General features: G+C 42.9%; 1 protein-coding gene across 3 annotated transcripts in view; it reads right to left on the minus strand.

Moving 5' to 3' along the window:
* Positions 1–848: 848 nt before the first annotated feature.
* The window catches only part of msantd2 (Myb/SANT DNA binding domain containing 2), a 32,929-nt gene continuing 11,453 nt past the window's right edge, over positions 849–22,324 (minus strand). For 2 of the 3 annotated variants that reach the window (XM_078198843.1, XM_078198841.1), the window contains 2 exons: positions 7,890–7,950; positions 849–5,030 (listed from right to left, as the gene is read on the minus strand). In XM_078198843.1, the coding sequence (XP_078054969.1) occupies positions 4,163–5,030; positions 7,890–7,950 (929 nt within the window). In that variant the 3' untranslated portion in view covers positions 849–4,162. The remainder of the gene's footprint in view (positions 5,031–7,889; positions 7,951–22,324) is intronic. The other variant, XM_078198842.1, reaches the window with a different exon arrangement.

Genomic DNA, 22,324 nt, shown 5'->3' on the forward strand with positions numbered 1-22,324 from the left:
ACAAGAAAATTCCTACTCTTTGTGACATAAGACTATCACAAAAGTTACTGAATGTCTAGAGGGTAAGTTACTGTGACTTGCAACATCATTATGCTCAACTCTAGTACCTTTCACATTTCACTTGTCAAAAAGCTCTCTGACTAACTGGCGCTGCTGCAGTATTTTCAACACCATCTTTCACTGTTTAAAAATATGTGGGCGTACACAATTAGCGATAACAGGATATCAAATCTGGTCTGCGTAATTAATTTTTATGTTCAGGTTTGCAAATTGTCACACCTTTTGGTTACACTGTAGAGATTCCACGGAATAACACTTAGGTTAGGACTATACAATCTTGGGTCCTCACACAATGGTTCAAACGGAAGACACATCCTGGGGAAAGCTTCCGGGATACCCAACCATATTTCAGTCATAAATGTACCACCATGCCCTTTCTACACCTGACAGGAGAAAAGCCAATATTAAAAAATGAAACTTGTGGTGCACTATAACTCACCCAACACATCCTGGTTCTCAGAAGTGGAGAATCCATATTAAAAGCTGCAACGTGGCTTTACTTTTAACACTTATCTCTATGACTTCAAGACTTTATTAAGTGCCTCAGTAAATCTTAAAACATAGTTCTGGCCAACTGCAAGGGTTGACATTTTTCCAGGTCAATGGAGAATGGTGCAAAGCACCATCCCAAAAACTGATCATCGTTTCCATTAATTAACAGCACATCTCTGCCCATCAAGTTTTCTCCTTGCCAACTTTGATAGAGCTGATAGTTCGATTGATTTCCTGAAAACACTGGTGTAGACTGAGATTTTGCACTTTTGATTTCTTTGGGCTCAGGTGGTTAGGGGCTCAGGTACTCTGAATGATCAAATGTGTCAGAATATATAGGGGCTTGATGATCTTCATGTAACCTCAATGCATCTGCCTTCAGTGTAATTGCGTGATCCCTCTCAAAATGCACTGCAAATTAAACTGGTTGCACTTTGGCTCTAATATGGCACTATTATTCAAAGTACCACACCAAAGGAATTCAAGGGTCATGTCTGTGGGTAAAAAGGAATGGACAAACAAATAGCATGGAGCCATAGCACTGCAATTGACTTCAAGTAGGAAGGGAATGAAAGATCCACTTTGGACTCCCTAAAAGAGAAATTTCAGTGTGGAAGTATAGAAACAAATCGCTTGCTATCTTGCTTTAAATAATCCAAATTTTAGTTGCTCCCATGCATAACTTTGTCCCCCAAAACCTCAATGTCTGACACACCAGTCAGACCAAGGATTTCCCAAAACACTTCAGCTTTTTGCCATAGCCTCACTTCTCTCCCTCCTCTTTTGATGGAATCAATTCAGAAGTAGTTTGCATTGCTGATAAGCCTCGTTATCCCACCCAAGTAACCATTCTTCTTGTAAGCCCAGACAGCAAGTAACAGTAAATTATTTTTGAGCACATAATGGGAGCGAGGAACAGGAATAAAGTTGAAGCATCTTAACCTAACTTGATCCAGTTATAGCAACGTATCCAATGATATATGCGATCAACTGTCAATAAGGACAAGACTGATACCAACATCATGTTTGATGGTGAAAAGTAATAGGAGACCTGATGGATTTTTCCCTTCATTTCATAGAATCACTGCAGTGCAGAAGGCCATTCGGCCCATCGAGTCTGCAACGACCACAATCCCATCCGGGCCCTATTCCCATAACCTCACATATTTACCCTGCTAATCGCTGACACTAGGGTCAATTTAGCATGGCCAATCAACCTACCCCACATATCTTTGCACCATCTACCATATATGGTATATGCCTCAGCCTTGATGTGCTTACCATCTCCCTATCTAATCAGCACAGGCCGAGGATCAAACCCTCCCTGGTTCTGTTCCACTTGCCTGAAGAGTAGCCAACTGATGAAATCCATACTCTGATTTCATCTTAAAAATGTTACTCTATTAAAGGTGAAAGCACATTATTTTTTAACCTTGGGGAATAAAAGATTGTAACTACTGAAGTCCCACCAATTGCCTGTAATAACTGGAAGGCAAATATTGTTGACAGGACTTTTTATTGGACCTGCTTTTTAATGTTAACATTCTTTTTTCAATTTAGGCTCATCTGTGTTATGGCCCAGAAAACAGTACGCTTCTGAATTTCAGGTACAATAGTGCTATCAGCTGAATGACCCATTTGAAGCCTCCCACAGGATTTTACTGAAAGGTTATACATTTCCAAAGTTGGGGGAACAATATATTTAACAAGCCAGAGTTAGATTCTGAGGTACTTTGGGAGCAGTGCTCTCTCTAGTAAAAATAACTGGTCCAAAGGGAATCAATGCAATGGCCGCAATTTTTTGTTCCCTTATTCAGTCACTTGGGTCCTCAATGTATCTCAAACTTTGAAACCACACCACAAAAGATAAAAACTGATATGGGCACTACGTTTTAGACAAGGAAGAATGAAAACAGAACAGGTTCTACTGGAGACATTTTGCGCAGGAAAAACCTTGGCAGTTAACTTGTACTGAAATCTACATTGATTAAGAAGCGCCCCATGTAACTCACAACAGATAATCAAAAGGTTTAATCCATGGTGCACAGCAATGCACAAAGCCCCATTCCCTACCCCCAACATCTCAGTCACATGTGCACTGCAGGTACCCAAAACTGCACTGGAAACCCCAGTGGGTTACACCAGCGTGTAAAAGCCACAAACGCACAATCAGAACAGTGGCTTGTTAGAATTAACTAGGTACAAAGGATTGCTTTGTCTGTAACCATGATGCTATTTGGTCCTAACACAGCATTTTACTTCCATTTGTCTAATGGTAACACTTTGTTTTGCATTGAATAAATATAAGCTTCGAAAAGAAAACTGTAAAAAATAGAAGAGATCAGCTTAGGGTTGTTCTGGAAGAAAATCACTAAGATACAAATCATTCTGGGATGCTTTGCTTTGAATCTCATTCCAGGATGTTACTTATACTCATGTATAAAATTAATAGATTGTAACAGATATCTAGTCTATGTAGCAATGCACTACTGATATTAAAATGCTCCATGTAGAAATGGCCAGTGGAGGGCATCTAATTACTTGAGTCACTGCCATCATGATACTCAGGAAGCCCAATAGAATAGTTTGCACCAGGGCTCTCCTCATTAAGGGTTCTTCTGCCTTCCTGGCTTCACTCCTCCACAAACATTTTCTTCCAGCCATCTAACTTCACTGCATTTTCCCCACAACTGTTTAGCACACGCTGGAACCAAACGCTGGGATATTTTCAAGGCACTGTGCACATCAAGTGCCAGGACAATCACAGCTGTGCAGGTTGGCGCTGGGTCAGGATCCAATATTCAAAAAAAAAAGGTTCATGGAACTGTGTTTCTGATAATGGGAAGGTCATGATAGTTAGCCACAGAAAGGTTGTTCGATTGACACTTTGGTCTCCCAAGGCTACTTCTGAGCAACACGGAAGTATCCACTCCGACCATCAGATCTTGGCTAACTTCAGTAGATTAGGGATGCCTGCAGCAGACTGCGGCCCCGTTTCTCTTTCCCTTTCCTTTCCCCACCTCCAATCAAAATGCATATCTGCTACTCAGCTCACCAGTTTGTAACTTGGCCCCTAACCCAATGAAGTCACCACAAGAACGGCTGGTGGATTTTGAGTGCTGGCTAGCACCAAGACCACAGAATACAAGTGCAGCATGCATCCCAACATAATACCAGACCAGTGTGATAGATAGATGCTCTCTCACAGCTTGTATTCATGTCCTAGATGTTCGGACTGTACAGTGCAATGTACATTAATAGGGCTGTAACCAAGACATCAGACCGTTAAAGCCTTTTTAAGGTACCAAGGCTCCACCATTCACTTTCTAGAGTTGAACATTCTTCCCATAGAACCCAAATAACTGTAAACTCTTTCCTCCATGATTTCAGGTCTTGCCTTGTGCTTCCAAATCGATTCCACCCACAGTCTTGAACCCTTCAATCTTTGTTCCACCCAATCCCCTCCCTTAGCCGCAACAGCATCAAAACCCTTAGTACAGAGTGTGTGGGAAGCTTCAAAATCAAAACCCTGACATTATTACAGCTCTAAATATGACCAGGCAGAACTCTTTTGCGCATCACAACTGAATACGTGCGCTACTGTTGGGATTTACTTTGTGAATCGTAAAGAATACCCCATGGCTTTTTCCAAACACTCGAGCACGCAGCCAGCAGAGAGAGACTCTTTTTCTACTTCTATAAATTTGATGTAAATAGATCTGGAGATGGCTCCCGCCCGACAGTTTTCAGAGAGGAAGCCGTTGATGGTACATGTCTCTACGCCCAGCATCTTGATGGGTGGTTGAAAGTGTTGCAGTATACAGTGGCGGATGGTCGTCTCCTCTGCTACGCCCAAGTAACAGTAGCGGATTTTTGACTTCACCTCACCGCCGTCAACCAGTTCGTTCTCCAAGAGGGACGGTCCCGCGGTGGCACCACCAGAATCCCGCCGCAGTGAGACCCTTGGCAGCACCCGTATCCCATAATCTCGCCGTGGAGAGAAAACCTCACCCTCCGCCTCCTCGCAGCCAATGACGTAGAGCCCATTGGTGTCCGGGATCCCGCCCGGAAGCAAATACTGTATAGTGTTGTCGCCAGCCGCTCGGGAAAGTGCGATGGGTATCCATTCGAAAGCAAAGTGCAGCTCGAGACAGCGTGCCTCGCTTTTAGTGATCTCAAAAAGCTTGAAATAGACTTTCTTCCAGTTCATTTTTTGACGCTTCATAGCTATCACTTTGCCCTCTGGCTTATCCGGGTTTAAATATTCCTTCAGTCTCTTTCCAACCAGCACCTGGGAGCTGATTTCCGCGTAATGGTACCGGATGTCCTCGAACCACCTCGTATTGTAACCAATGGCGAAGATGCCCAGTTTATTTGTGAAGTGTGCACCGCTGAGGTCATCATAGCTTTGGAACTCCTGCCATCTTGGCTGGACAGCGTCTAACAATGCCGTGAGGGCCTGCAGAATCTCCGGCTTCCTTGAAAGGAGAAAACAGTAAACAAGTGAGGAAAAGAAAAAGCCCGCAGATCATAAATAACACTTTAGAATCACAGGAGGCCACTCAGCCCATCGTGCCTGGTCTTTGAAATAACTATCCAATTTTTTTTTTGTTTATATCCAATTCAATCCAATCAAAGTCCAATTCGAAGTCTCAGCAAGTGAGACATTCCCGATCCAAGCTGACAAGACAGGCTTCCCAGCTCCTGTCTTGGGCTTGATCTGCACGATCCAAGCTGATTGGAGCAGGCATTGCACCTCCTCCAAGGCTTAATCTCATTTGCATCTTAGCCAAAAGGCCTAGATGCCACTTTAAAAAATTGCTTCAAATGAAGCCACAATGTAACCTCATGACTTCAACCAAGTGCAGGATGCCAAAACTACACTTGATCTTAGCCAAAAGGCAAATAACTATCCAATTAGTTCCACTCCACAGCCCTCTATTTCACCCATGGCCCGACAAATTTCCTTTTTGTCGATACCATTAGGGAATCTGCTTCCACCTCCTTTTCAGGCTAGGCATTCCACATCATAATAGCTGGCTGTGATTTAAGAAAATACTCAACTCCCACCTCTGCTTTTTGAGAATTAACTTAACTGTATCCTCTGGTTACCCACTCTCCTGCTGGTCTTTACTCTATTAAATGCACCATAAAATCTGGTTAGAAAGTTGAATAGCAGACTGACAATTTCACCAGTTGAGTTGCTGACTGGGCTCTCTTGATGTGAAAGTGTGATTTTAACACACCAGGATGTTGTTCTCCCAGAGAGGACAGAGGTGGATGAGCATTATTCACCCAAGCACCAGGCTGCCCATCATTCCAATAGTTGTGACAATTCTTCCTCAATAGATGGAGCACTGCACTGGTCTAGAAATGCTCTGTTTGGGAAGAATGCTTCTCGTGTAACGGGTGCAGTAAATAATAATAAGGGACAGCGACAATAGGTGGTGAATGGCTTTTCTGGACAGGGAGAAATGTCAAAATACTAGTTTAGGAATAGTGATAATAAATATGCATTTCAGGATATTTAGCTTGGATAAGGATAATCAGATTAATGAATAACAGGTAAGAACGAGAAATTAATTGCAGTACAAGAGTTTTTATTCGGAGGGTGGCTTTGACCAGACCAGCATTCTACTAACAGCTCTTGCAACTGGTGATGTAGGATCCTTCAAATTGAGCAGAGCTTCAAACTTTTAATTCTTGTGATGACAACTCAGTATGTTTTCATTAATTTACACACATTTCAAAGTTGATATGAGGAATCTTGGAGTTAAGTATTTGCGTAACTCATCTAAAACGGGCTTTACTTTTAACACCCAGTGCTTCCGCTGACCCTCTCACCTATGTTAGACAATTAACTATTCACACAACTCGGGTTCATTCAACTGTGCTGTTTTAATGCTTAGTACTGCTGCCTCACTCATTTCATCTTCGGTTCCTGGCTTGGGGGGGGGGGGGGTCACTGTCTGTGCGCAGTCTGCACGTTATCCCAGTGGCTGCGTATGTTTCCTCTGGGTGCTTCAGTTTCCTCCAAAACACATACAGGTGAGGTGCATTGGTCTTGCTAAATTCTCCCTCGGTGTTCCCAAACAGGTGCCGGAGTGTGGCGACTAGGGGATTTTCACAGTAACTTCACTGCAGTGTTAATGTAAGCCTACTTGAGACACTAATAAATAAAATAAACTAAGTCCCGTACAGTAAAACTGGATTGTTCAAGCAAAGAGTGACAGAACGAGAATCAATGCCAACTGAAACAAAACACAGCAAGAGGTCAACCACTGCACTTGCTTTGTTGTCACCCCAAATATTCCTCCTTCAGCCTGGAAGTTATCATTCAGAACTAGAACTCTACTCAACACAAACTGCTTAATTAACAAAGCACCTTCAGACTAATGTTCCTCATCTTAAGCAAGGTCCTTTTACAGTAAGACATCTCACAAGACCAGGTTAAAGTCCAACAATAGATTTGAAACTCACACAAGACTTTAACCTGGTTTTGAGAGACTTCTTACTGTGCCTACCCCAGTCCAATGCCAGCATCTCCACATCAAGGTCCTTTTAACACAGGAACCTAGTGTTGGCAAACCACAGCATTCTTTGCTATTTCATGGGCACCAGCGGTCCTTTGGCACTCAAAGTGTCGTTAGATTCTGCTGTATTTTATTTACTGACCAAAAACACACATGCACACCTATAGCATTCACCGTATAGTTCAAAATCCTTGCTAATGTTTCTCACTCTCTAGATCAGCATCAAAGACAATAGAAACACCCCTACAACACAGACCAAGGACTGAACAGATGCGTTGGGTGGGATTTTCAGCCTATGCTCACCGTCTGTGGGAAATGGGGGCTCGAGACGTGGCAAAACCCAGGAGTCGCGGATCTTGCCAGCAAGATCACGACTTCTAATTTTCGCCATCGCTCTCCCACGATGGGAGCGAGCGCCTCTTCAACACCCAACAGTCAATGCCGTCACACACCCACTTCCTCCGTGGTGGGATGAGGTTTATTCATGTTCTGATCAGGGTGCCCTTTAAACATGGCCCCCCAACCTCAGTGCAGCTGGGCTTTGCCAATGTGTTTAGACCCTGCCCCACGACATGATATGTGAAACACGCCCAGCTGCTTTTTTTTTTGACGGAGTGTGGTAAGATCTGGAGAGAAACACACCAGCTTTCTCGCTGGAACCAACACTGTCAAATTCTGATAAGATCGTCCCCTTAATATCAAATATGAGAAACATTGAAATTAATTCTGTATTCTTGCATGGGATTCCATGCAAAATCCAGTAACCTCAGAGTTTTACATTCAAAATTGTGCTGAATGACTTACTGCATGTTGTCTGTAGAATTGTGCCTTGCTGGTTGCTTCTTCTTCACAAAGTTCATTTCTTCTGGAAAAAAAAGGACAGCGATTAAAAATATAGAAGCGGCCAATTTGACAACTTTAGTTTGACAAGAGGAATTTAACTACAGTACATGTTCTCTATGGTATTTAATTTATTTCAACTGCAATTTTGAAGAAAATACTACAAGTAAACCAACACACCTCAATGTTTGGCAATATGCTTCTTGTGTGATTCTCTAATTCAGTCCCTCAAACTCTTTTCAAAAACAAACTGCACAGTGTTTTGCAGCTCAAATTGTTCTCTTCAGACAACCCGACTCTGAAACCTGTAACTGTGCTGCTAGTTGGCTGTTTTTCATTGGCCAAGTGGACATGCTATCCCTGTACAGGAATTTCACATGCCCACCCTTACACTCTACCGCTGTTGCCAAGACTTCAATAAAGTGCCAGGGCTTGTGTACTAAATCGTAAGTGCGAGTTAGGAGTCAGAAAAAAAAAAGAATTTGACTGTTGGGCAACGCCCTGCCACGCACAAAATATGTTTCGGGCTCAACACCTGCAGACCTGCAAAGAACACAGGTACTATTATTTAAGTGAGCAGGATGTAAGTTTGAATTTAGAGATTTACATAAGATGCAAATCAAAAATTGTTGACATCACATAACTCCATCACTCTTCTTATTAAATTCCTTCATTAGTATATCACACAAAATATGTAGCAGTAATAAATTTACCAATTTAGGAACAGCAGAAGACTTGGAAATAACTGGGTCAAGTCACAAGGAAGGATGTAACTCAGAAATCACTCCCACATAACATGCAGCAACACCTCATTAACAACGTATTCCAATACTCACCTTCTGATTTTAAACAATTTCAATTTTCTTATTCTAGCTTAAGGCAACCTGCTTTAATGCGTAACTCTAAGAGTAACGCATTCACGAACTGGAGTGCAGCTAACTCGATACTGTCGTAATGCCACCCGATGTCCAATTTTGCACGCAGTGAATGGGAAGCGTTATTCAGATCAGTTAAAATGCCCAAAGCGTGACAGCAGTGCGAGTAGAAAAGAGATGCATTGTGACCGTCAGCACAAGATAAAGCGACTGAACTCCAGCCCATGTAATCTTATTGGACAATCGCAAAGGAAGAGCAGGAAGCACCTGTCAGTTTATACATACTCAGGAACAAATAGGCAGCTCTATGCAAAGGTAATAGAACTGTTTATTCAGTTGGACCACAGAGAAGTCTCAGCTAGATCATGGCTCTCTTATCCCCAACTCTCATCCAAGAAGTTGGATTTTGGCATTATAGACTCCGTCAGGCAATCTGTTAAAACTGAAGGAGCCCTGGGCAGCTTGAAAGTCAAAACAGGCTACAGGCAGATAAAGGAGCAACCTCCTCTGGAGACAAGAGGTCGGAGGCTCTTTCACAAGATGCCTGAAGCTTAAAATGACATTATGAATGTTCGGAAGAACCCCGAATCTCTAACAATGGGCTCTACTATATGCACACAAGCATCTAGTTGGAAAACTATAACATAATTAGAAGCCAGAAAGTGAGCAGTTTGATTTAGACTGGCCAGTTGCCAGCAAAGACTCAACCCAAGAAATCTTGGTCTACCTAGTCAAGCTAGCTACCAGAAAGGTAGAAGCAGAGATTTGGTGTACAAACTTTTGACTTCAGGTGACTCCAGCACTCGAGGTACAAATGCTTGGTTCTGCTAACTACTGTTTCGGAAGGGTCTAGATGTACTCTGCCTTAAAGACACACAATAATTAAGCCAATTGCAGAAACTCTTTCTTTTCACCTCATTAATGGGATGTGAGCACCCCGACAAGACCAACATTTATTACCTATCCCATGTTTAACCAATTTATTCTAGTTCTTTGAAGAACTAACAGGTGCTGTGGATCAAGGGAACCGGTGAATGCACTGTACTTAGATTTCCAGGAGGCATTTGATAAGGTGCCACAGAAAAGGTTGTTGCAGCAAATAAAAGCTCATGGTGCGGGGGTAACATATTGGTGTGGACAGAAGATTGGCTAGCTAACAGGAAACAGAGAGTAGGTGTCAACAGGTCATTTTCTGGTTGGCAAGATGTAACAAGTGATGTGTCACAGGGATGAGTGCTGGGCCCCAACATTTTGCAATTGATATAAATTACTCGGATGAAGGAACCAAAGGTATGGTTGCTAAATTTGCTGATGATACAAAGATAGGAAGGAAACTAAGTTGTGAAGGGGATATAAGGAGGCTACAAAGATCTGGAGTGTGTGGGGAAATGTGGAATTGTCCATTGGCAGGAAAAAAAAGCATATTATCTCAAATGGTGAGAGATTGCAGAGCTGAGGCAGAGGGGGACCTGGGCATCTTAGTGAATAGATTGCAAACGGCTAGTATACAGAAAATAACTGAGAAAGCTAACTGAAGTTATTGTTCATTACAAGGGGAATTGAATACAAAAGTAGGGTGGATGTGCCTCAGTTTTAGAGTTTGCTGAGATCACATCAGGAGTGCTGTGTGCAGTATTGGTCTCCTTATTTAAGGAAGGATGTAAATGCATTGGAATCAGTTCAGTGAAGGTTTACTAGACTGAGCTGGAATGTGCAGGTTGCCTACAACGAAAGGTTGGACAGGCTTGGCTTGTATCCACTGGATTTAGAAGAGTGATAGGTGACTTGATTGAAACATGTAAAATCCCAAGTGGCCTTGACAGGGTGGATGTGATGAGGATTTTTCTTCTTGTGGGAGAATCTAGAGTCAGGTGTCACCATTTAAAAATAAGAGGCTCCCCATCTAAAGATAGAGATGAGGAGAATTTTTTTCTCTCAAGAGGGTTGTGAACCTTTGTAATACTCTTCCTCAAAAGGTAGGAGAGAGTCTGAATATTTTTAAGTCGGGGTAAATAGATTCTTAAGCAAGAATGAAATGTTGTCAGGGTAGGAAAGAACGTGGAGCTGAGATTACAATCAGATCAGTCATGATTGTATTGAATGGCGGGAACAGGCTCGAGGGGCCCTGCCCTAATTCATTTGCCCGTATCCCTAATTGCCCTGGAGAAGGTAGTGGCAAGTTGCATTATTTCCCCACATAGTGCTGTAAGGAAAAGGATTCCAGGTTTCTGGCCCAAGCTCCTAATAAGAATTAAAATGTTATTGATTTTTGCAAGGGGAATTGAATACAAAAATAGGGAGTGGCTTGGAGGGGAACTTGCACAGGATGGTATTCCCATGTGACTGTTGCCTTTGTGTTTCTACATGGCAGAGGTTGCAGACTTTGAAGGAAACCTGGTATGTCACTGCAGTACATCCAATTATAAATGGTATACCTACTGCTCGGTGGAAGGAAGGAATGTTTAGGATAATGGATGGGGTGTTAATCAGTGAGTTTCTTGTCCTCAGAATCCCAACAGGGCAGGTGGTGGTCATTCGGCCCATCGAGTCTGCACACAATCCCCCCCAGCCCCTATCCTCACGTATTTACCCTGCTAGTCCCCCTGACACTAAGGGGCAATTTACCATGGCCAATTAACCTAACCCGCTCACCTTTGGACTGTGGGAGGAAACCGGAGCACCGGGAGGAAACCCAACACAGACACGAGAAGAATGTGCAAACTCCACAGACAGTGACCCAAACCGGAAATCAAACCTGGCGCTGTGAGGCAGCAGAGCTAACCATTGTGCCACCATGCCGCCCTGAACAATGACTTGCTCCAACATGGTGTTGGAGCTGTACTCAAACCTAGCAATTCTATCGCATGTCTAACTTGTACCGTGTAGATGGTATGCAGGCTTTTGGGAATCAAGTAGTGAGTTAATCGCCACAGAATTTCCAGTCTCAGCTGCTCTTGTAGCTACAGTATTTGTGAGGCTGGTCTTGTTAAATTTCTGGTCAACTGTAATCCTAGGATGCTGGTGAGAGGGATTTCTGCATTTTAAGTCTTGAATGGGGGGATTGGTTTGGCTGGACAGCTGGTTCGTGATGCAGAACAACGGCAATAGCACGGGTTCAATTCCTGTACCAGCTGAAGTTATTCACGAAGACCCGCCTTCTCAACCTTACACTTCGCCCGAGGTGTGGGAGTTTGACTGAATACTCCCATCTGCCTGGATGAGTGCAGCTCCAAAAATATTCAAGCAGCTTGATACCATCCAGAACAAATCAGCTAGCTTGATTGGCATCCATTCCACCTTAAACTTTCACTCCCTTCACCACAACATGGCAGCCGTGTGAACTGACTGCACAATGCAATGTATCAACTTGCCAAGGTCCCTTAGACAGCACCTTCCCAACCTGCAACCTCCACTACCCAGAAAGACAAGGATAGATGCATGGGAACACCACCGATAGCCACATATCAACCTGACCTGGATTTATATCGCTGCTCCTTCACTGTTGCTGGGTCAAGATCCTGGAACTCCCCCCACCGCCCCCCCACCCTCCCCCCTCCACCCCACCCCATCACCTCACCTCTGGAATTCACTTCTTTCATCCATTACTTGCTCAGAGGTTGGTAATGCTGTGGTCAGTAACTCACCCCAACTATGGATGTATGTCCACCACATGCAGTGGTCCAAGTTTGCTCACCACCACCTTGTCAAGTGCAATTAGAGCTAGGCAATAAAACTTCACACAATGGTTGTTTTTTTTAAAAAAAAGTAAATGGACTGTTGCATTGTAAGCAAATAATTTGAACATTCTGTACTAGATACTTCCAACATGAGACAACAGAGGAGTTTGCCGCCAAAAATACCTAATCCCAAGAATGAAGATTTTAAGAAGTACTCCTTCAGCACCACACTTAAATGCCAGTTTAAAATATATCTTCAAACCATGACCTTTATAACTCAGAACGCAAGTTATATGAATCATATCCGACTGATGCAGTACCATGGTGCTTCTGAAATTGGAGCTAAGGCATTAACCTGACAGTAGTGCAAGTTTCGCACTATACTCAAGTTATACCCAATCGGATTGTACTTCAGTGGCACCATCTGACTGGATACAATTAAAGAAATTAACATAGACAGAGATCAGGTTCTGAGTAGTCTGGCAGGTTTAAACGTACGCATTAGAGACAGAGGTCCAGGAGCTGGTGGCCTCTATTCCCCTCTTACCAGAAGAAAGGAGCAGAGAAATAAAGATGGCGAACAATTCACGATATGTTATTGGGTTAATTTTTTCTGCAAAAAAGACTTGCATTTATATAGAATCATAGAATCCTTAGTGCAGAAGGTGGCCATTCGGCCCATTGAGTCTGCACCGACTGACAAAGCATCTCACCCAGGCCCACCCCCCTGCCCTATCCCTATAAACCCACATATTTACCCCACTAATCCCACTAACCTACACACTTGAGGGGCAATTTACCACGGCCAAAGGCCCTAACTTGCACATCTTTGGACTGTGGGAGGAAACCGGAACGCCTGGAGGAAACCCATGCAGACACGGGAAGAACGTGCAGACTCTGCACAGACAGTCACATGGCATCTTTCACAACCTCGGACATCGCAAAGCACTTTATAGCCAGTTCAATGTGTCTCAAATGTAACAACTGCTGTAATGTAGGAAGTGCAGCATTCAATTTGTGCACAACATGGCCCCACAGACAGCAACGTGATAATAATCAAATAAACTGTTGTTTCGTGACGCTGGTTGAGGGATAAATATTACCAGGACACTGCTCTCCTCCACCTCTGAAATAGTTCCACAGGATCTTTGACGAAAACGTGGTAGAATAGGCAGGACCTCGGTTTAAAGGATCAGCTGAAGGGTTAAAGTGACACACTCACCCATCACTAAAATTAAAACAAACAGATTGTCCCTAATGTTGACAAATCACTGTTTCAAATTTTTATCCTTCCAAAGTCACAGTGTCTCTTTTAAGAGTCATTTAAATGAGCTGCATTGCGTGTGGAGAGAGAGAGACAGAAAAACAGATGTGTATGTGGTCCAACATACTGCAGGAAAGAGGAAGTGTGTTCACTTGAATGATCACGTATTCATGATATAAAGGGATATATCCGTAGCATTACTCGTTACTCTCCGGCTTTACCCCTGTGCTTTCTTAATAGCTGCTGGCGGAATCAGACCGAGTCGGGAGCAGAGACTTGAGTAGATTTCCTCCACAGGTCCACCACTAATGGGAAACATAAAGCAGCCCTCAAGGAGAGATTTGGCACAAAATGGCTGCTCCCAGTCACTTAACAAATAGAAGTTCAAACAGAAGACTGATAGTACAATTATGCTGCTTGATTCGAGCCAAAATGGCTGAGATCCAATAAAGACTGCAGCATAATAGCCTGACTTTGCACCTGCAATCCAGAACAAAACTGAGTTTGGTTCCTGCTTCACGAGGATCTGGGCACAATCACAAGCAAGGAAGGAGGCAGTAAATTTCAAACAGTACACATTCCTAAATGCTGCTCTCTCTGTGCGGAAATCATACATTCCTGTGGGAGGGGATGGCTGTCTGGGCTTAATCCCTCCTCCCCGCCTGTCAAAAATGCTGATTTAAAAAAAAATATTGTTAACTGTACATTCTGTTTAATGTAAATCGGTTCCAGCAGTTGATGCACTTTGTGAATCTATCTTATTTTAAACTTATGGGGGGGTTGGTCACAATATCTTGGATTCAACATGTTCAAAAATCGACAAGCATGTAAGAACACTTGGGACACCTACATTGAATTAAATTCAATCTTTACTGCAAATATCCTTGAAGAAATAAGTTCAATAATAGTGGCCTATGTGCTTGATTTTATCATGTTAATCTTATAATATTTCTATATTTCATTGCCACAATGTAAAGCAAGATTCTCCCATCCTTCCCAGTACCTGTTGCTTTAAGGAAAAAAGATAAATTGAACATTTAATGTTTATTAAAACCAAACTGAATTTTGTCCTCCTTTAAACTTTAATAGAACAAAGAACAATACAGCACAGGCCCTTCGGCCCTCCAAGCCTGCGCCGGTCATGTGCCCAACTAGACCATTCGTTTGTATCCCTCTATTCCCAGTCTGTTCATGCGGCTATCTAGATAAGTCTTAAACGATCCCAGTGTGTCCGCCTCAATCACCTTGCTTGGCAGTGCATTCCAGGCCCCCACCACCCTCTGTGTAAAATACGTCCCCCTGACATCGGTGTTGAACCTTGCCCCCCTCACCTTGAACCTGTGACCCCTTGTGTTCATCACCTCCGACCTGGGAAAAAGCTTCCTACTGTTCACCCTATCCATGCCCGTCATAATTTTATACACCTCTATTAGGTCGCCCCTCATCCTCCGTCTTTCCAGGGAGAACATCCCCAGTTTACCCAATCTCTCCTCATAGCTAAGACCCTCCATACCAGGCAACATCCTGGTAAACCTTTTCTGTACTCTCTCCAAAGCCTCCACATCCTTCTGGTGGTGTGGCGACCAGAACTGGACACAGTATTCCAAACGTGGCCTAACCAACGTTCTATACAGCCGCAACATCATATGCCAACTTTTATATTCTATGCCCCGTCCAATAAAGGCAAGCATGCCATATGCCTTCTTCACCACCCTCTCCACCTGTGCTGCCATGCCACCTTTAAGGATCTGTGGACTTGTACACCCAGGTCCCTCTGTGTGTCTATACTCCTGATGGTTCTGCCATTTATTGTATAGCTCCCCCTTATATTAGATCTACCGAAATGCAACACTTCGCATTTATCTGGATTAAATCCCATCTGCCATTTCTCCGCCCAATGTTCCAGCCTATCTATATCCTGCTGTATTCTCTAACAATGTTCATCACTATCCGCAACTCCAGCAATCTTCGTGTCGTCCGCACACTTACTGATCACACCAGCTACATCTTCCTCCAAATCATTTATATATATCACAAACAGCAGAGGTCCCAGTACAGAGCCCTGCGGAACTCCACTAGTCACAGACCTCCAACCGGAAAAAGACCGGAAATGGAGGTCAAAGGGCGATTTAATTGGGGCACTGAAAATCAGTTTTGAAAGACCAAATAAGGAGAAACTGTTTCCGGTGGCAGACGGGTAGGTAACTTGCAAAGGACCTGAGAGAGATGAGGAGAAATTTGTGTATCCAGCAAGTCATGATCAGGATTGCATTGCCTGAAAGAACGGAGTGGAAGCAGATTCAGGGGCTGCAGCGTTTCAAGAATGCAGCACAGCACCTCCATCTCAGGGGCAATTAGGGATGGGCAATCAATGCTGGCCAATCCAGTGACACCCACGTCCCATTTAAATAAATGAATTTTGAAAAAATATACCTAAATGGAATTAGATAATACTGGAAAGATTTGCAAGCTTATGGGGAAAGGGTAGAGGAATGGAACTCACTGGGAGTTTTTTTTCAAAGAGCTGGCGCAGGCAAAAGTGGGTGAAAAGCCACATTCAGTGCTGTATAATTCCAAGATTTTGAACGCAGGACATTAAGCAAATAGAATTCTTCCTGCCCACTGCTCCCGAGTATCTGCCCCCTGTGGGCTGGGGCTTCCTGGCCTGTGGTTCCCAGTAAGCTGGTCCCCTCATCCTGCCCTTCCCATATCCATGATGTGGAGATGCCGGCGTTGGACTGGGGTAAACACAGTAAGAAGTCTCACAACACCAGGTTAAAGTCCAACAGGTTTATTTGGTCGCAAATACCACAAGCTTTCGGAGCACTGCTCCTTCGTCAGATGGAGTGGATATCTGCTCTCAAACAGTGCACAGACACAGAAATCAAGTTACAGAATACTAATTAGAATGCGAATCTCTACAGCCAGCCAGGTCTTAAAGGTACAGACAATGTGGGTGGAGGGAGCATTCAACACAGGTTAAAGAGATGTGTATTGTCTCCAGACAGAACAGTTGGTGAGATTCTGCAAGACGAGGGGGAAAGCTGTGGGGGGGTTACTGATAATTACTTCCCATATCCCACAGTAAAGAAATAGGAGCAGTCGACCATTCAACCCATCAAGTCTGCTGATAGTTGATCTTGGGCTTTAACTCCATTTTCCTGTCTGCTCCCCATGTCCCTTCATTGTCTGTCTGTCCCAGCCTTCAGTGTGTCCAATGATAGAGCATCCATTCATAACCCTCTGGGCTAGAAAATTCAAGATGGAGCGTGGCAACTTCTTGCGAGCTGTCCCCAGTATACTTACTGTCTAGTTCTAACTTTTACTCTCATTCTATGATTTTAAAACTGTACTCTACAATCTGCTCCATCTCTTTTCCTACTCCCCTATTTACTCTATGAACGGTATGTTTTGTCTGTATAGCATGCAAGAAACAATACTTTTCACTGTATCCAAAGACATGTGACAATAATAAATCAAATCAAGGCTCTCATTTCATTTATCTTGGATGTAAGGAAATCACAGATCGGAGACTAAGAACCAGACTGCCTGGTGTAGGACAGATATGCTGATTGGGTTTCTGTGAATTGGTATTATAGGATAACATGTAACAGATGAGAATATTTAATACTAACCCAGCCTCTTTTGTACCTCAGCTAATCAGTTTAGGATTGCTAATCATACCCTGTAATCCAATAAATCAATAAAATACAGTTCAGTGTTCCCTGGCTTACTCTCCTGTTTGTAGACCTGAACATTGGTTGCGTGATGGGGTTAGTCTCCGAAAGGTCACTTGGGGGAGAGATTTCTGACATATTACTCTAGCTTTTCAAACTTTGCTGCATTCCACGGTCACTTTCAATGGCTCTGTACTTTCTCCATTCCTGCGCAAACCAGCCATGCTCACCTGCTGGCAGTATTTCACTTTCTCCTACCATCCCACACTTCACAAAAGGAACCCGGCATTCTCACACGGGTTTTGTCTTATTCTCAAAAAAAAAATCAAATCAGCGACTGTGGGAGAGGATAACGTTGGTCAGAAAACTGATAACTGTCCTGCTCACACTGCCCCGAGGGAAAGAAATGAACGCAGTTATTTTATTATGTATGCTGCTGATCATAAAGTTATTTATCTCAAAACTGCATACTATTATGTGACAGTCTACTTATAATTAAGATGCTAAATTTGAATCAACGGTTAATTCCAACTTTTTCCTCAAACATCAATTATCCCCCCACACTAATTTTACTGAAATTGCTGAATTTGAACAACGGACTATTCAGCAGAAATTATTTTGAATGAGTAGATTGAATAGGAAAATTGTAATCATCCTAATGCAGTTCTTCCAAGATAATTCAACCCTTCCAATTGCTTTCTAGGTGAACGGGAGACCCAGTCGGTGCTCTTTTTATGCAGCTCAAAATGCTCTCTCCAGAGAAAGTCAGATCTAATAATGCTACAAAATTCAAAACTCTTCCATAGTCATCTAAGAGACAACAATGCACACAGTGCACTAAATGTTAAAATGTGCCCAACTAACTAAATGCAAATTTTGCTTTTTAGTGCAGTTTAAACAGTCAGAATCTTTAAGTTACTAAAAACAGTGGTACAAGAAATATTAAACACATAACATGGTAGATTTTGTAGCTATAATGCACTTAAGGGGCTGCTCCTCTTTTCCACTTATGTTACTGCAGACATTTATAAAATTATGGAAAAGCTACCAATTTGGAATCTCCACTTATATTACATGAATTGTCTCGTGCAAAACAAAGATGCAGTTGAACACTGGTTCACTTAGATACACGGTCACAGCTAGCAACAACTTGAGTGACTTCAATGTAGTAAAACGCCTCACGCCACTTCACAAGGACGTAAACAGACAAAGAAAAATCAAATGAGACATTAGGATGGGTGACCAAAATTTGGTCAAAAAGATAGATTATTAGGATGGTCCTAAAGGAGGTAGGAGAGGTAAAGCCAACCATTAATATTTTGAAATTAAACCAGACCAATTCAAACCCCAGAGGTAGTAATAAAACTACTGGCTCTGCCAATACCTAATGGCAAGTATAATTTGCATTGTGGAACTGAGGCACATCGAAAAGAAAGATCCCAGCTTACATCCACAGTCTGTGCTCAGTTAATCTCTGCTAGGTTTGGTGACAGTAAGGATTGTCCTTGAATGCAATGTGCTTCAGTTGTTTCTCACAGTTCAATTGCTCACCAAGTTCCTTTGGGTATGGTAAAAGAGCAGCCGAGCTTGCAGACCATTTAAACCCGCTATAAGTAGCACGATTTGTGGCAATGCAAAGGCATTGAAGAGTGGGGAAAAACAACAAAAATTAGATCAACACTTATGGATCTGTAAAGCAGCACAATGTACAAACAGAAAGTATGAAAATGGAAGGCCAGTCAGATGTTTAAAACCATCTCGATACTGCTACTAGCTCAGGTTTTCCTTTCCCTGCCTACCATGTAAACAAGTCAAGGGATATGCAAGTACAATTGACAACTACAGATTTTTAACTGTCAGTACAGACTGGTTAATAGCAACCCGACAATGGAGAAACAAGTCTGTGCAGTCCCACTGGAAGAATCCTTCAGTTCAGAAACTTGAAGGTACAGATCCACCCTCACTTACCTCTTTGGCAACGGTTGAAAGTGCAGCGGTAACTCAAAAGTTATTTCCCTCTGAAAATGCAGCATAAGCTCGCTGATCAATGCAATTACAGATTCAATGGGATACGCAACATAAAATTCAACAACTTTTGTGGGTTGGTGAGGAGTTTTACTTGCGGAGGAGGATAATCATTAACTAGATTGCAGAGTAATTGTTGAATTAGTCAAGATACCAATCTCAAGTATACAAACAGCACCCAAGGTTCCTAAGGAGATAATCGACTATTTGTTATGGCACACTACTTACAGCGAGTTCACACAATCTATTTCTGGGGGCAATTGGGTCTCTATACTTGCTACTATGAGAGAAAAGTAAAATTTTCAACATGCAGCTTTTCAGAATAATTTTCTTCAAGAGGAATCTTCAATTTGGTTCCCTTTTACAAGTTAGGCTGTCACCATGGCAGTAAAGTAAACTTTTGAAGCCAGGACGTGACTGTACAAAACGTGTTTGACCAGTACAGCAGATTGTCAGTAACTGTGTCTAAGGCCAAAGTACACAGAACAGGGGCTGTGTCCCTGGATTTCTGGCGTTGTAACTGTTTCTTGCCTTTGTTTATACCTAGGTTTTCTTTACAGACACCTCCACTGGGAACATTCAGCAATACAAGCCAACACTCATTTCTGAATTCACCCTGTTTTTAATCCACAGCAGATTAACCCGTGGTCAGGGGCAGTTTATCACCCATCATTCCTGGCATAAACTCTCCTTGAAGTCAGGCGAGACCATTCAGCAAGCTACTAATTCAGAATCGGTACCCTGAACTTGGGCAAGCTGAATCATAGAATCCCTATAGTACAGAAGGAGGCCATTCAGCCCATTGAGCCTGCACCAACAACAATCCTACCCAGGCCTTATCCCCGTAACCCCGCATATTTATCCTGCCAATCCCCCTGACATTAATGGGCAATTTAGCACGGCCAAATAAACCTAACCCGCACATCTTTGGAGGCAGATAATCGGGGCACCCGGAGGAAACCCAAGCAGACACGGGGAGAACTCCACAGACAGTGACTAGAGGCTGGAATCGAACCCAGGTCACTGAAGCTGTGAGGCAGCAGTGCTAACCACGCTGCCGCCCCAAAATGCTGCATCCCAGCTGCTGAATGTTGCGTCCCAGCCGCTACTTCAAAAGTTCCACACAGAGAACAATACAAATCTTCATTCTCCCATTGACAGCTGCTAGGGAGCAGAAGATGATAAGTCCCTCTCGCATTCCTTCAAAAGCAACACTTCGAGAATGCTGACATTATTTGAGGTTAGTGGAGAATAAAATAAGGGCAACAGCGTAAGGGAGATGAACCAATACGAGATGGGTAATTGAGGCAAGCATGTTACAGAAGCTGGATGTTATCACATCTCCCTCACACAGCCAAGCTCATTAGCTCAACAGCTTCCTGCTGCATCAACTATCTATTACACTTGTCTACATAATTACATAACTATATGTATTTACTGATTTCAAACCATTTGAGTTTAGGAAAAAATCTGAGTAAAAGAATATTGAAGAGGGAGTGTAGTTTATCAAGCATAATCCCAATATTCCACAGGCACATACTCATACCCATCAGCCCCTCAATAGCTCTGCAGTTTCACACTTTTAAGCTGATCAAAGGCAAACACTCAACAACCAATCAGTACCGAATCTCCCCGAGTATCTGCCACAATTCTCAAATCCAACTAATCGGCATCATAGAGAAGCCCATCCAGTCATCAAAATACCAGTGTCCCCCACCCCAGGCTAGCTCTAACATGGCTTCCTTTCTTTGGGAAGCATTTGAATGAGAGTGGTAGCAGAAATTGCTTCAGAACACCAGGTTAAAGTTCAACAGGTTTATTTGGTCCAACGTCGGCATCTCCACATCAGAAATTGCTTTAGCAGATTGTTGTCAGTGCAGGCTCGATGGGCTGAATGGGCTTTCTGCACTGTAGGGATTCTATGATTTGAACAATTAGGATTGGGTGACAACTTTTCTCCGTCAATTAGAATTCCCTTGCCATTGTCAAACTTTAGAAGGATCAATTGCGATGCACCATTCATTGCAAATTGATACAGCAAGTTTAGCCAGTTGCTTACAAGGTTTCTATCCTTTTTCATGCTGCACTTAAGGTTCTTGTTCTTCTCTCTCATCTGGTGAGGAATGAATGCCGTTGGATAGAACTTTGTCTGCTGACTCAACGCTCCAGGGTCTACTATTGAAGGATTCGAGAAGGAAGAGCTTGTGTACATAACCATCAACCTAAATAAACAAGTATAGAGCATCTCCCAGATGAAATGCATTTGCACGTGAAAGAGAGAGAGAGAGGGGGGGGAAGCAGGTCTCAACAAATACATGCTATCACACTGTCAGGAAATATTACCCACTGGGACCTCTATCTGTGCTATGGAGGCTGCATGTGCAACAGAACTTCCCAGCGTTACCACAAACTGTATACACACACTATGCTGAGCTGTCAGAGTTTCATGTTTTAACATGGTCCAAGAATTATTCAACTCAGCCGAAGGAATGGATAAATTTAGATGAGATGAGCATAAATATAACACACGCACACACACACATGCAGAGCAGGTGGCTCCCACCCCAAAATCTGAGCAAATAAAACCCAGGATCATTGAGTACATTAATAACTAACCCTAGGTTCTACATTAACCTACTAGAGTAGTCAATTTCCATACATTAAGAACTGCGAACTGTTTCATGTAACAATATGGTGCAGTAAAGTCAGAGAATAATTAGCACTGATATGTCCATGGTCTAAGGGACAAATATCTAAGCAAACGCTTCTTAATATTGTGATTATTATTCCTGCATGTTCCTCTGAAAATGCCATGACCACCACCAATGACAGAGCTGTTGCCATCACTTTCAACCACAAGTCAAAATGCTCTCTTCAGACA

Source organism: Mustelus asterias, chromosome 27 (genome assembly GCF_964213995.1).
Source record: "Mustelus asterias chromosome 27, sMusAst1.hap1.1, whole genome shotgun sequence".
NCBI lineage: Eukaryota > Metazoa > Chordata > Chondrichthyes > Carcharhiniformes > Triakidae > Mustelus > Mustelus asterias.